Here is a 15,982-nt window from a genome sequence, read left to right on the forward strand (position 1 = left end):
CACAGTGTTTATTGAAAAATCTGCATATAAGTGAACCCCTGCCGTTCATGTTGTTCAAAGGTCAACTGTATTTCCCTTTGTGTGCCCTGTTAGCTATAGGCAAACTAAATGTACCATAAGATTTCTTTTCTAATTCTGTACCTTGTCTTTCTTTTTAAAATGCCCACTGTCACATCCCCAGGGCCTCAGTGGTAAGGGACCTTCAAGGCCTAGCTCAAATAGGAATTGTTCTGTGGCGCCTCTTCTGTTTCTTCTCTCCCTTGCTTACCCTAAACTCCCACCCTCTCCCCACCCCACTTTCTCTCCCCCACAGAACTTTATATCTTCCTTTCTGTGTCCCATAGAACATAATCCAAGTAAATAATATATTCTCAACAGCACCTAATAGGCTTGCTAGTACATCGTCAATGCATCAAAATACTTGCAAAATTAATTTGATCAGGTGCATAACTGCCATCCATACGAAAATTTGTATAGGTGTCATTATCAAAAGGGAAAAGTGGCCGTTTGGGCTTGCCACTATAATGTATATCATATAAAAACTATTTTGTAAAAATCCCTAATATGAAAAAACAGAGTATAATGACATAATGTTTTCCATCTACTAGAGAAATTATGTAAGTGGTGAGTGTAATTTTTTGTTTATTCATCTTGCATTCTCTCATGTGATCCTGTTTATAAGCAGTAACATACATTTGTGAGATGGTCTAGTAGGAGGCAAGTCGACTCCAGCTGCTAAAGAATTACAGAAATATCACTGATCTACAAATAGCACATAAGACAGTGGCCTCATTAGGAGAGCTCTAATGAGTTGAGGTCACCCAGCTATAAAGGATAAACATGCACAGACACAGCTAAAGCAACTTAACATTTAAGTAGCAATAACATTTTAAAAAGCAAGATATTCTTGTTGAAGAATACTCAATGGAAAAAATATACCAAGTAAGGATAAAACATGAGAATCCATATCACAATATAAAAAATTGTTTTGAGAATATACCAAGTAAGGATAAAACATGAGAATCCATATCACAATATAAAAAATTGTTTTGAGAATTCTGTTTAATTAGGAGCAAGTACATCTGAAATGCATTACTCTTTATTTATGATCTAATAACTTTACTTATCTACCTAGAAATTTTCCAGGTAAATTATTTTTAAACTGATACTATAAAAAAGTAATGATGTTTGATTTAAGAAGAAAATACCTAATTTGTACTGGAAATATGGAAAAGAAGTGTATTAGGATTATTTTGGTTACAAAATGCAAAAAAATAAAAACCAAAATGATTCAAATTGTCAGTCAGGTTTGCTTGATAACTCACGTAACAGAACAATCCAGAGATGGGTCTTATTACAAGCATTTCAAGCATGGCTCACCACTGTTACTCTCTGCTTTGTTTTATGCAAGATCATCTTAAAGCTGGCTCCCTTCTTGGGCCCCGGGTGTTCCAGGTAGATCCAGGGATTACATGCTTACTTACGTACATTTATAGGAAAGAGAAAGTGTTTTTGTCCCTGAATTTCCAGAAAAAGTAAAAGTCAAAGATTCACTGTGATTATACCGCCTAGGGGCACATGCCCAGCCTTGAACTGTGGTCAAAGAATGGAACACATTGACCGAATTAACCTAGTTCATGCAACCTGCCCATAGTACAGGTTGGGGGAAAGGAGAAGTTAGTTTCCACAAATAACATTAAATTCTATGTCAAAGACATTTACTGAGCACCAAGTATCTAAAGCTCCCCAGCATTTCTCTTATGCAGTTCTGTGGAAGCATGGGACTAACACTGCCAATGGGCTGTGAATGGAAGAGGTGTGTGTTCCCTCCAAACTAGGCTTTTCAGAGCAAATGAACATAATGCTAGTAAGTAATGCTCCTACTCTCTCTCCTCCCTGCCCTGTGTTAAACTGAATTGGATATCTACCATGAATGTGAAATGGTCCTTTTCTGTGTGAAGCCAACTAGACTTAAGGGTTAATCTATTCCTGCAGCAAACCTAGCCTATACTGACCACTTCGGATTCCCAAATGAGAACCCATAGCTATTGCGGGAAATGGAATCTGAAATCTTATAGCTTAAAATATCCATTTTATAAGGAAGTCACCTCCATCTTGTGAACTTTCAGTAGCTGAACTAAAGACCACCTCTCTCTGTCCTTTTTGAGAATAGTGTGGCCACTGGAAAGGAACCTGGCCCTTGCTTCTATAGCAGGCTCTCCCATTTTGTGCAAATTAGTCCAGCTCCTTGAGCTCAGGAGATGAGTCTGCATCTCCAAAATAAGGAAGTTAATACGTATCTCAGAGAGTTGTTGTGATCGTTACGTGATCGTATGTGCAGAAATGCTGAGACCAGGTGAGAAGCAGGCTCTTAATGAGCGGTAAGTGTTGTGTTGAATATGAGCAATCATAGTCAGGTGGGATTATAAAATCCAGCTATCTGATGATTGCTGTTCATTCTTCCTCTCTACCTATTTCTCACACTGTCAGTTACCTTACCACCCATAAATCCCCGCTGAAAAAGTCATTACTATAAAACTGTAAGAATTCCTGTCCAGAAATAATGTGTTAGTAGATGCAAGGATGATAGTCAGGGGTTAGTCAACTCCAGAAATATTTGAATAGTTAGCTGGTCACTTACCAGAGAAAGCATTCCTTCTGGACCTGTGATGGGGAGTAGAAATCAGGCCCTGCCCTTTCTGAACAGAGAAAATAAGTCTGAGAGATGCAAAACAAAGATGAGCTGATGGGAATAGAACATATAGCTGTCCTTGCCAAAAAAGCACAGTTGAATAAAAGGGATAAAGAGCCAAAAATAGGAAATTACATTCTCAAACTGAATTCACCATGTATTGACTGTCCCTTTACCATTATCAAATAAACAAAGTTCATCAATTTTCCAGTATAATGTGATGGTTAAGAGCAGATTCTCTGAAGTCAGACTATTTGGTCAAAATTGTAACTCTACCACTTCTGAGCTCTCAGACAAGTTAACCACTTTGGGGCTCAGTCTATAAAATTGGCAGAAGAATAGCACCCAACTTATGGGTTATTTCAGCGATCAAATGAGCTAATACGTTTCAGGCTCTTACCAGAGCACACAATGTAAGTGTAATAAATGTTATCATAAACATCATCATTCTCTGTCTTGATTAAGGCAAAGGTTTTTCATCACCAAGGCTAAAACTTCATCTGGCAATCTTAATCCTTCCCCACGAGGGCTGAGTTCTAGTCAGGAAATAGCGCTACTACAGAGTGTCGCTTGCTGTCTCAGAAGATGCCAGAAAACTCAGCTCCATCCGATGACTTGTTCCTTAAGAGGAAGCTGCTTAAGCTCAAGACCTAGCAGGTGTCCAGTCTGATTGTCCAGAGTCCATGCTAAAGTCTGTGTTTGCTGTGCAGCTCTGAACATCTCCTGAACATGTTCCAAGTCTGGCAGCATTTCCACCAGGACTTGCTAAGATGTTGGGAGGAAATACGGTCTAACCACCGTGAGCACAGGCCTTGAGCTCATGCAAACCAGACCCCAGCCTGCCATGAACTAGCTGTGTGGTTTTGGCAAATGAATTATTTCATTTCTCCCAGGGGATTATAAAACCTACTGCCCAGAGATGATGTAAGGATTAACCAATTATACGAGTAGAATGTTTAGCATAGTGCCAAGTCAAGGTGGTAATCATAACAAATTATCACTTTTACCTTCTTGGTGTTCCTTCATGGTCCTATCTCTGCAGACTTCCTAACTTTCGGTCATTGAAAAATTAATAGATTTGAATTCTATAACTCTCATCAAAGTTACAATAAAAATGTTAGATGGAAAATGGATTAGATCAAGTAGGGACCTCGGTGGTATTGTAGTTGGACCAAATCATCCGAGCATATAACTTGGATTCAATTGTTCACACAGGAAAGAAAAAAAAAGCCTAACTCTTCAACCATTTCTGTGCCTTGCCTACAAAGGAGATCTTGCCAGATGCCTTGCTGATAGTCTGTCTATGATCTCCTTTATGAGAAAACTTATCAGAATATATGAAGTAAGCTTGGCCTGATATTCCAGAGAACTCACCCTGGCTAAATAGTATTTTCTTGGGGGTCCTCAAATAACTTGCTTAAATGATCCATTCCACAATTGTACCAGATATTGATGCCAAACTTAGCAAAACTCTTGCTTTGAGGTGGAAAGGGGGGATCCTTCTCGGAAATGGACATATTCTTCTACCTTCTGTTTAGTGCCCCAACTTCCTGGTTAGGTGAAAAGCCTGTGCATGTTATAGCCTTCTTTATAGTCGACTACTTCCACTGTCTTAAAGCTGGAGCAAATTTAGGAACCTTTCCCCACCAGAGGAAGAAATGTAACTGTAATTCTTAGAAGTAGTGCCTGCTTGTCACAGCAGATTGTGATTTGGTCTTATTCTGAGGATGGAGTCAGGCTGGCCAACTCCTTGCTTGGGTCATCAGTCCATCTGTGGCCCATTCCTTCTGGCTGAACTGAGCCAGCAGGCAGTCTAGGGACAGGGAAGCAAGGTGCAAAGAGACAAACCCTGCACTGCTTTCTGACAGAGCAGGGTATGGGTAAGTTCACTCTCTGTTACTGTTAGAGGTGTTCATGATGTATGAAAGCATGCAAAGGCCCAACCTTGGCTGCAGCAAGAGTGAGGAGTGTGCGGGATTACATTGTTATTCAGGTTCCTTTATGTCTACAAAGTTGTGAGTATAACATCGATCATGCTGAGGACTCTATTGTTAAGACCATGTTGGTAATGAATACATTCATTTATTAAAAAATTATTAATTATATATCTATTCTTAAAACTAAGTATTTAAGGGAAAGAAAAGCCAAACACTCACCAAACACTAAACTGCGTTCTATGGTCCTAAAGTCAGAATATATTCTTGTCAATTGAGAAAGTATAAAAATTAAGTACTTCTAATAACAAAGCTTTGATAGAAAATTTGCATTTTGTATAAAGACAGTTCCTTTCTGTATGGGATGAGAGAAAAATTGATGCTTTTATTTTTAACATAACACTTACTGGAAAACAATGAATTAAAGACAAAATTGTTGCCTTTATCATAGGTTTCCTGGATGCCCATAATAGCTGAGCTAAGTCTCTAATGCTTTGATTGCCCAAGAATATGAGAACTTGGCCATATCACATTTATTTAGCAGCTGAATTCTGTTTGGGAAGAGAAAAATTTTCTACAATCTTGAAACGTACATTTAGTTTGAAAACATACTGTGAATTCATTATACTCTGTAAATTAATGAATTACATGATTAGCACCCCTTGATAAGCAAAATTTATGTCCATTTCAGTCCAATTCAATTAATATATTAGGCCAAACAATCTTAAATATTAATAAAATATTTTAAATTTAAAAAATACTTAAGATACATCATTAGGACATCTATAATAGGCAAATTCTTGGAGATAGCACATAGATGAGAGGTTACCAGGGGCTGTTTTGGGTCACGAAAAAGTTTTGGAAATAGATAGTGGTGATGGTTGCACAACTTCGTGAATGTAATTCATGCCACGGAATTGCACACTTGCAAATGGTCAGATGACATTTTATATTATACATACTTGATACAATAAAATAAAAAAAGTCATTTAAGATATCAAAATAAATGAGAATGATTCAAAGACTAAAATGTCTACTCTCAGCATTGTAATACTGCATTTTCTTTTAGAAATTCTGGCCTCTGACGTATGACCGAAAATAAATACTAGAAAAGTTAAGATCAATTTATTAATGTTTGTGATAATATAATTACTTATAGAACCCCACTGAATTCACTCAAAAACAATAGAGCCAGTAAGAGAAGTAAGTTCACCAGTAAATAAATATATAAAAATAACATGTTTTTGTGTATGTTATCAAGAATTTTTAGAATGCATATCAGAATAAAATGGTCTTAGACAAATAGTATCAAAGTATAAAATTCCTTTGAGTAAACCTAACAAATTATGCAGAATCTAAATGAAAAATACTGTAAAGCTTTCCTGAGGAGCTTAAAGACAACAAGGAAAATTGAAGAGATACATGTTTCTAATGGAAAGATTCAGTAGTAAAGATGCAAATTTCCCCCAAAATATTTTCTAAATTTATTGAAATTTTTATCAGTCTCAAGCATATTTTTTTCTTTTTAAAATATTTTATTTTTTTCATATTTTATTTTATTTTTTTAATAATTTTTATTTTGTTATATTAGTCACCATACAGTACATCCCCAGTTAGTCTCAAGCATATTTTTAAGCTGACCAAATTATTTTAAAGTTTGTCTCAAGATATAAATGGTTAAGAATAATCAAGAAAATACTGCGAAAGCATGAGGAGAGAGTTCTGCATTCCACTAAATTAAAATATACAAAGTCATGATCATGAAAAATAATATTTTTAGGTAAATACGCTAAATATTTTTTAAGCAGTATAAAAAAGCGTGTTTTTTTTTAATGGAATAAAATCCTCTGTGTACGTATGCCTATGGAAAAGATAGTCTCTACTGTTAGCAGCTAAGTATATAAATTTCTCTGTTTACATTGTATTCTACAAAATGATATCATAGTTTTATAACCTACATTTTTCCTCCCCTGTATCTTATAAACATTTTCCTATTTTTAAAATATTTTTCTATTAGGTGACTTTGGTAACTTTGTAATTTTCCATTATATGGGTATACCTGATTTTACTTAATCCATTGTTTTGGGAACATTTAGATTGTGTCTAATTATAAATAATATCTATCACATCCTTCCCTATGACTTTCTGCACAGGTGCATACTTCCTTAGACTAAATGCCCAGAAGTGAAATAGCTGGGTTAAATACTATACACATACAGTAATCCCCACCCCCGCCAACACACACACACTTTTATCCATGGTTTTGCTTTCCATGGTTTCTGTTTCCCGGGGTCAACTGCAATCCAAAAGCAGATGATCCTCCTTCTGGCATATGTCAGAAGGTCATTAGTAGCCTAATGTTAGGTCACAATTCCTACATCATTCCTCTCACTTTATCTCATCATATAGGTATTTTGTCCTCTCTCATCACCACAAGAAAGGTGAGTATAGTACAATAAGATAGAGAGGGAGAGAGACCACATTCACGTAACTTTTATTATAGTATATTGTTATAATTGCTCTATTAGTTATAATTGCTAATTTCTTATTGTACCTAACTTATAAATTAAACTTCATGATAAGAATGTACGTATGGAAAAAAAAAAACATGGCATATGTGGGCTTTGGTACTATCTGTTATTACAAGCATTTACTGGGTGGTGGAACATATCCCCCATGGATAAGGGGGGAACTACTATATACTATATTGCTATAGAAAGATTGTGATGGCTTACAATATGGTATCTATGAGAGTGCCTCTTTTCCCACACCTGTGTCCACACTGAGTATTAATTTTCAAAAACTTCTTGTTAAATGATATTCAAAATTATAAAGTAGTGTTATTTTGATTACTAATGAAGCTGAACATTCTGGAATATTAATTATTGTTTTATTAATTTATATATTCATATTCCTTGCCCATGTTTTCTTTTTTTTTACTTTATACGCTTTTTAATTAACATATAATGTCCTTGACCATTTTTTAATTAACAAATTCAGTCTTATTGGTTTGTGATAGCTATTTGTATATCAAGGATATTAACATTTATAGTATATGTCAAAAATATTTTTGAGACTTTATTGTTTGCTTTTGCATTTTGTTTGGTGTTTCCAGTTTTAAAAGAAGTAGAAATATTTCCATTTTTCTTGATTCCCCACTAGTGAATCATATCTACTAGTAGAAAATGTTCAGACTTTGCAAAAATTATAGCAATAATGGATTTTATGCTTGAGAAAAATCATATGACTTATAACCATCTAAGATGAATAAGTTTTACCACTTTGACTTTAAATTATTTTTTCCTTATTCTTCAGCAATTTCTGTATATCTGGAAGCTCTATCTTGTTGATTATACCTGAAGGAAGTAAGAAATACAATAGAAATCCAATTCTCTGAATAGAAAGGTTCCACTGGCTGATCTATAATGTCAGTAGATATCTCATGTCAGACCCTTTTCAAAATCTTAAATCTTGAGTTCAAAGTCCTCACTTATGTCTTGACAATAGCTTTCAGGCCCATCAAGACAAGAATAAACACATTTCTGCTCTTTCAAGCTACAGAATCATATTCTTTATATCTGTTAACATACTTTTTCAAAGGAAAAGAACTTTGTTTCAAAAAAAAAAGCCCTCTTTTTTATTTAATTCCATTGGGATGGTAAGAACAAAAAGACTTCCAACTTAATGGTATATCTTAATTCCTCAAGAATGAGGAAGAAAAATAGAGGAACTGAAGTGGAAAGGGGCAATATAAAAAAAAAATCCCTCTTGGATAAAGTTAAGGGGCTTTTATACTGCATACCCTGGCTTTATTTCACAGTGACTGCAGACGCTTTAGAGCTATTCCCTGGTCATTTAGGAGGACCAGAGTTCCATTTTAGATGCCATTAAGAGTAATGGTTCACACATTTTACTTGTCAGTCATTGTCAATCCAATAACACTTATCACAAACATGTTAATTCAATCAAGGTTGCAGTAAAATGAAATAATTATTTCCTGATAGCTGTTACTACTGTCCATGGTGAGAGAGATTATTAGTTTATTTCCAAGTGATCAATTATCTATACAGATAGGCATAAACCTAATCAACACAAGTTTGTTATTATTACTCATACATATAAAAGCTTTACTCCTTAATCAATATATTCTATATGGCAAACTCTAACATTGGTAGTAAATGAGCATATTCTAGGCTGTTTTCTTGCAAGCTTTGTTTGGTATGTATATTCTAAAAGAAGGAAGCTGTGAAAGGCCAGTATTCTGTAGCCACTATGGCTCCTGCAGTTACCAGATGGGCTCTACACGATGATAAAACTATTTAGAAGACTGTTTCTATGCTCTCTGGAGTTTTGTTCCCACATTGCTAAGTAGAACTTTATCCCGATGAGCTAGAGTCAACCTTTTAGAAGGAGGACTCTTTTCTCTAAGAGGAGACAGCCTCTCGCATGCTGTTCCCTCTCCTGGAGTATTCTTCACCTAAGTAACAGCTCCTCATCCCTTGAGTCTGTCCCTGTGCCTCGGAGCCTTCTTTACTCACTCAGCTGGGCTGGTTGCCCCTTTTGATTTCCTGTTTTAATAATTTATCTTTCTTATGAATATCCTATCTATCTTATGAATATTCATCAAACTTGTAGTATTTGTTCACTATCTTCTTCATACCATATGATAAGCCCCAAAGGAATGAGTGCCATATCTCTCTTATTCGGTTCCCTGTCTCCAGTTCCTAAAACAGTGACTGGCACGTACACATTCTCAACAAATACTTGACGAATGAAGATTAAGTAAACACATACTTGTAAAGTGCTTTGCTTAATTCCTGGAATATGGAGGCATTTGGTATATGCTGGTACTAGTGCATGAACTCTCACACAGCTCTATGCAGTTCTGAACCCTAAACATGTTCAGCTTCCTTAGTACTCTTTTTGAAAGTGTTTACTGCCCATAATTCTCATAGCAACATTTCTGCAGCTTCCCAAGTTCTCTTCTGTTAAACTGAGCTGGGTCAGTAGTCAAGGTTCAGTACCTGGTTACCTGAAAAAAAAAAAAAACAAGTTTTAGAATGGATAAAACCAGAAAAAGAGCCCCCACTACTGACTGTGCAATACTACACCTACCCTTCACCCTTCCAACCTTCCCTCTGACACTTTGCTTTTGAATATCTTATTACTACAACTTTTAGGCTAAATGATAGCCTTCTATTTCTAGTTGTTTTCAGAATATAGTATGGCCTGCGGTGTGTCTAAATGCTGTGGTAATGAGCCATCATACAAACAAAATTCCATAGTTATATTTAGATTGGTTCCCTGAGTTAAACCTGAGCCATCTCCATTCATCACGTTTGTGTTTACAGACGGTCCTCAACTTAAACTTGTTTGATTTAGGATTTCTCCTACATAAAGTTGAAAAACTCTAAGATGGTGTAAAACCCATATGCATTCAGTAGAAACTAAACTTTGAATTTTGATCTCTTTCTGGGCTAACGATATGCAGTAGAATATTCTCTCATGATGCTGGGAGGTGGCAATGAGCTATAATTCCCAGTCAGAAATGCAGGGATAAACAATTGATACACTCACGATTCTGTACCCATACAACCATTCTGGTTTTCACCTTCAATAGAGTATTCAATAAATAAATGAGATATTCAACACTTTTGACCCTGGGAGGCTGGGAATCTGGTTGTATCATTACTAATATGGGGTCTGTAGGAAAAAATATCAAGTTTATGGAGGCAACTTATCTTTGGAACACACTGAATTTGAGGTGCTAGAAGATCCTGGCTATTGGGAATGTGAGCTAGAGCTCAATAATGTCAGGACTGCATCCCATGTATAGACCCTGGTGTCATCCCTATTGGTAGCCTGGCTCCCTTTGTCCTTCCATAAATGACACATAGTTTAATCATAGCCAATCTTTTCTTTAGAAGATGCATCATCTTATAAATAAGAGCCTTTGACTATATCTTGGAATAATCTGGGGGCATCACAGTTTGTTACCACCTCTGACATTCTATGATAGATGCTTTATGTAGCCCTTCTATTTAAATCTTGGAACTTTTAATCATTTTAGAAAGTAAATAAGACATTCCCATGATTGAGGAACTTGAGACTGTGTAGGGGAGTTGGCAAGTTTATACACCCAGTTACCAGTGCCCTGATCCCCAGTCCTCTGCTTTCCCCGCTGGAAAAAATGGTACCTTCCAGACCCAGCACGTGGGGGTACAACCGGGTAACTTACTGTTTCCCATCCTATTTCTGCAGTGTAGCTTGTTACTCTGCATTCAGAATTGATCTTTAAAACCATTTTGCATTCTTTTGGTCTCTTATTTACTGTTGATTCCTTCTAAAGTTCTGAGCTTAAAAAATGTTTTCTTTCCTGCTTTCTTGAGAGTCTAAATGTAGTCACTTTATGTTCACTTCTACCAGGAACATTGTCAATATTTGTTAACAGCCTGTAGTTTCTACTCACACACACCCCACCCAGTTCTCCCTTCCCAAATAAATGTTTGTTTCATGGTAATGGTTTCAAGGATCACATACGTTGTTAACTGGAGAGGATTGTTGCATAGAAATTTGTCTGTCAGCCTTCATGGGGCCCTTTTACCCCAGCGACACTAACAGATCTCATCCATCACCAGCCTCTTCTGTGAAGGATGATGAGTGGCCTCCTTAGGGTTGGTGAGGAATGAGCAAAAGCTGGAAGAACAAATAATGCACAAACAAGATCTTGTTTATAACATTAAAGGCTGCAGTGCATCATTCAAAACTGTAATAATAAAGGTTCATCCAACTAACCGGGTACAGTGCAGTTAAGTGGTCTACAAGCCAACTTCACCTTAACGTTGTAGAAATTAATGCTTTTTATTTTTGGTTTGCTTCTTGTCCTACCTTGAAGATGCCTTGAACCTTCGGAACCGACAAGTCATCTGCGTCACCCTGAAAGTCCTCCAGCATCTGGTTGTGTCAGCTGAGATGGTGGGTGAAGCGCTGGTGCCCTATTACCGTCAGATCCTCCCCATCCTGAACATCTTTAAGAATATGAATGGTGAGTGATCCCAGGAGTCAAATGTCTTTTAAGCCTGAAAAAAAGGGAGTGGTTTGAAGTAGAGTTAATTAGCAACACATTTAGGATTTATTATTGCTTATAAACCAAGATCCATTTGGAGATCTAAATAGCGTAACTCCCACCTTTCTCCTGCTACTCCCCAGAGAAACAGTAAAATTAACAATTTCATTTATTACTCCTCACACATACAGCTTCCTTACTCAGTACAGAAGCGCTGAAGCCATTCTATAATCTTACAATAATTAAATTGTAAAAGTTTTTTTTAATAGTCTTTTGAATACATTAGTAGGTTTTGAGCTTGTCCTTTGTCTTGGTAGTAATTCTACCTTTACAGACTTTCTGTTAAAATTGCAGTTTTTATTAATTGGTTTAAGATGAATTTTTAAAGCAATGTTATTAAAATATGGCTTGGGGAGTTTTAATATATGTTCTCTCATTTCTAAAAAAAAGAAAAAAAGATAATTTGTAGTTATTTAGTTGGTAGTGAGTGCTGATTATAAATACATATGTGCTGATGCATTTATTTGTTTTAATTATTCTATAAGCTTTGGAAAGCACTGTGAGCTCAGCTAAATCTGCTTTACCCTCACAACGGTACTAGCAAGCTGTGGTCTCTAGCAGGCAGTGGATGCATATTTGTTCATCGGGAGCGTGATTTTCCTTTTACTCCTCTTGAAAAGATGTGATTCTAATTTTCTTTTATGTTGCTAACTTTAAATTTCCATACTTCTCACATGCACAGCGTAAGTCAACATTTGAAGTTAATTCCTGACAGTCATGTAAAATAAGGTAGCAATTTAGTGGAACACTGCATGAAAATTTTGTGACATGATCTGCTCACGTACATACAAGAAAAAAAAAGTCAAAAAAAAGTGAGTGTCCCTGCCACATACAACTCCTTTGTTTGGAATCACTATCTTTTATATTCTTAAATTGCTATTAAAAGTCTGGTTAATCAGGCAGACTATTCAGGAAATCATGGAGTCTTCAGAAAGTCCTTAGCTGTCTTTCAATAGTAGGACCTACTTACATAGTAAAAAGGACTCACCTGGAGTTATGGGAGCTTAAGAATGCTCATAATGGAGTGAGTTAATATCATTCCAAAATACCTGAATGGCAGAAGACTCAATGTGGACATTGAGACAAGTTTCAGGAAACTAAAAACTGGGTGTTAGTAAGTGAATCTCCTGTGATCCAATAAACTGACCGTTTTAGTAACAGCATTTCTACTTCATAGAAAATACTTGTTTGCCTACTTTTTATTCAGACTTCCTATTTTTACTGAATAGCAGCGTCGAATATTCATGGGATTATAGAATGACTATGCGTGCACATCGTTCAATTTTGGTTCATTAAAGGAGACCTCAGTTCCCCCGTTGTATCTAGACTCCAGTTAACTGGAAAGAGATGGAGAGATGGCAGAGAGAAAGATGACAGAAATAGAGAGATGGGGGCGCCTGGGTGGCACAGCAGTTAAGCGTCTGCCTTCGGCTCAGGGCGTGATCCCGGCGTTATGGGATTGAGCCCCACGTCGGGCTCCTCCGCTATGAGCCTGCTTCTTCCTCTCCCACTCCCCCTGCTTGTGTTCCCTCTCTCGCTGTCTCTATCTCTGTCGAATAAATAAATAAAATCTTAAAAAAAAAAAAAGAAATAGAGAGATGACAGAGAGTTACTTAAAACCTGGAAGAATCAAGGAGCAGCCACCCCCAGAAAGTCTGTTGAAGCTAACAGTTTTCAAGTGTGTGATTAGCTAGGGTCTCCCCAGTAATCCTCCCGGAAACCTATGGACAATGTGCTATTGCTTTGTCCATGTTTTCATGTTAAAAGCTGTCTCTCTGGCACTCTTCTTGTGTATAAACACGTGCTTCTGTGCCTGACCGTCATGGACCATGAGCTCTCACACACGTCTCCCCTCCCTCACTTGAGTAGGACCACCCTGGGCTAATGCTTTCGCTGTCCCACAGCGGAATCTGCAGCTTGAATCTAAGCATCATTTTGTACTGTATAAAAGAAGAAAAACGGCGATGTTCAAAAGACAATTAGAATCTCCCTCATCCTCAGGGAAACCTGGAAAGAAGAGTAAGTACAGCCACCACAGAGAGAGAAATCACTAGATTCTTAAACAAAAACAATTGGTTTCTACATCTCTCTCATACTTTTGATTTCATTCTTTAACTCACAGATGTTCACATGGTTAACAGAAGAAGTAATTGGCTTTAGGACTACACCCCTATTTAGCTTTTATCGATGTGGGAATTTATAGCTTATACCCTAGCCTTCACTGGCCCCAAACGAGGTTAATTATTTTGGAACCTTTCGAAATGCATGCATGAGGAATCCTACATTCAACTATTTCTCTGCTTAATATCTTTCTGACATTTGAGGGGGTAAAATATTAGCTTCAGCTTCATTTTCTACTTATCTTAGAAACCTGTCAGTACAATGCAGAATGCAGGAAGCTGGATTTCCAGAGGGTCATATTACAAAATTGGAGCATTCTAGCTATAAAACTTAGAACTATTCTTCAAAGTGGCTATGTTGCATAGGTCCAGTTCTCCCAGAAGAAGCATATCCCACAGGATTTCCAGTTACATTGAAATGTTACTATAGAAATAATTTAACTTTAATAGCAGTTTAATAAATCCTGTTTTATGATTGTAGACATTCATATTCACAGACCATATATACTTATTTTATCTAAGCAGCTGTATAGTACCAGTTATATTTATAAAGAAAATTATATTAGAAATTCATAGCATGTAACATTCAAAAAATTCATCCTTAATTTCAATGTATTTAAAACAATTCCACACGTTTGTTTCCTCTTTTCCCTACTTAACTTTCACATAAATCAATGTCCTGTTAAATTCAGATTGAAACATATTTCTTTCAAGCCCCACCACAAAATATTTGTTTAGAATGAGACCAGAAATAAGTGCCAGCAAGAAAGAAGGAATGAGAGAACAGTCCTTCCAATGTAATGACCTTGTCCTCTGTCAGTGTTCCCGCCAAGTGCAAGCTTTAGCTTCATCCCACTGCCTGCTCCTTTTCTGCAATTTCTGTCCTATTTTAATGTCCAATGGACTTTGTTGGAAATGAGCAGTGGGGCTGAGGAGATAAGAGCTGGACAAACAGTGAAGCGGGCTTGGACTCCAGGGCATCCCGGACTTGGAGTCTTCCCCAAGGAGCAAAGGGAGCCAAAGACGGGCAGGCAGGAGTGGGGAGCGCTGGCAGCACCGATCTGTGCCCCGATCTACACTTCTACAGGTATTCAGACTTACAGCAAGCCCCACCAGATTATTCCTGTCGTGAGGGTCAGAGTGGCTTTGTGTTTCTCTTTACACGTAACATTTTTTACAGGGTTTAATTAAGCTAAATTTTAAAAGTTATAAAAACAACAGAAGTCTAAGATGAAAGTTGTAATGTGGAGTAGGGTAACATCTAGAGTCAGAAGATGCAAATCGTAGCTGGCCCTGAGCTTACATTGCTTTTAAATTCTTCTAAATCATCTCTACAACATGTAAGAGCGTCTTTTTTGTAGGGTTGATGTGACAATTCAAGATACCGTGTCCATAGGTTCTTCGGGTACAGCCTGGCCTTGACTGGGTGTTCAGTGAGACAGCTGTCTTTATCATATGACATGATATACAAAACACTATTATATGCATGCAGTATCTGTATATCATAATTATAACACTATATAAATTATTATATCACAACATGAATAGATGATTGAGTGTGTTGGGCCCCCTGTTGGGCAACTCATCCCCTTGGCCCTTCTGTGAGCCTGGGGTACGGATTCCTGGTTTTCCAGCAGGGGCAATCCCTTTGCCTCAAAGTATTCATCTTGCCTCTGATTGCCAAATGCCCGGTGGGTGGCCAAATAAGTTAAGGACTCTGGGATTCATTCAAAGATAACTGGTTTCCAAGTCCATCTCTTCCTGGCATAACCTTTAAGCTGGAACACGTGACTGATGTTTTAGAGAAAGTCATAGTTTAAAAAGACAGGCCCAAGTGTGACCAACAGGGGACACCTGGATCAGTATCCTCTTTGGAAGAGCCGAAGTACTATCTAAGTTTGAGCTTGTTTTCCTTAATTCTAAGCAATCAATTTTGGGTATCTAAACCATGCTGTCTTTCCAGTCCCTGCTTTGAGGTGAAAGAGAAAGAAGAATCTCTGCAATAGCAATTTCTTCTTTTCTGTATCCTTTCACAAGTGTTATTAAAGGTTACAGAAAATTAAGACAATAGGAATGTTCAATTTATAGTTTCCAGAGATGAAACTACAAA

At 37.0% G+C, this 15,982-nt stretch overlaps 1 protein-coding gene across 1 annotated transcript in view; it reads left to right on the top strand.

Moving 5' to 3' along the window:
• Positions 1–15,982, top strand: part of PACRG (parkin coregulated) — a 518,965-nt gene that overhangs the window by 309,479 nt on the left and 193,504 nt on the right. Inside the window, exon 4 of the mRNA XM_008688477.2 lies at positions 11,522–11,671. Coding sequence (XP_008686699.1) covers positions 11,522–11,671 — 150 coding nt within the window. The remainder of the gene's footprint in view (positions 1–11,521; positions 11,672–15,982) is intronic.

This window comes from Ursus maritimus, unplaced genomic scaffold (assembly GCF_017311325.1).
Source record: "Ursus maritimus isolate PB19 unplaced genomic scaffold, ASM1731132v1 scaffold_13, whole genome shotgun sequence".
In the NCBI taxonomy this organism is placed as follows: domain Eukaryota; kingdom Metazoa; phylum Chordata; class Mammalia; order Carnivora; family Ursidae; genus Ursus; species Ursus maritimus.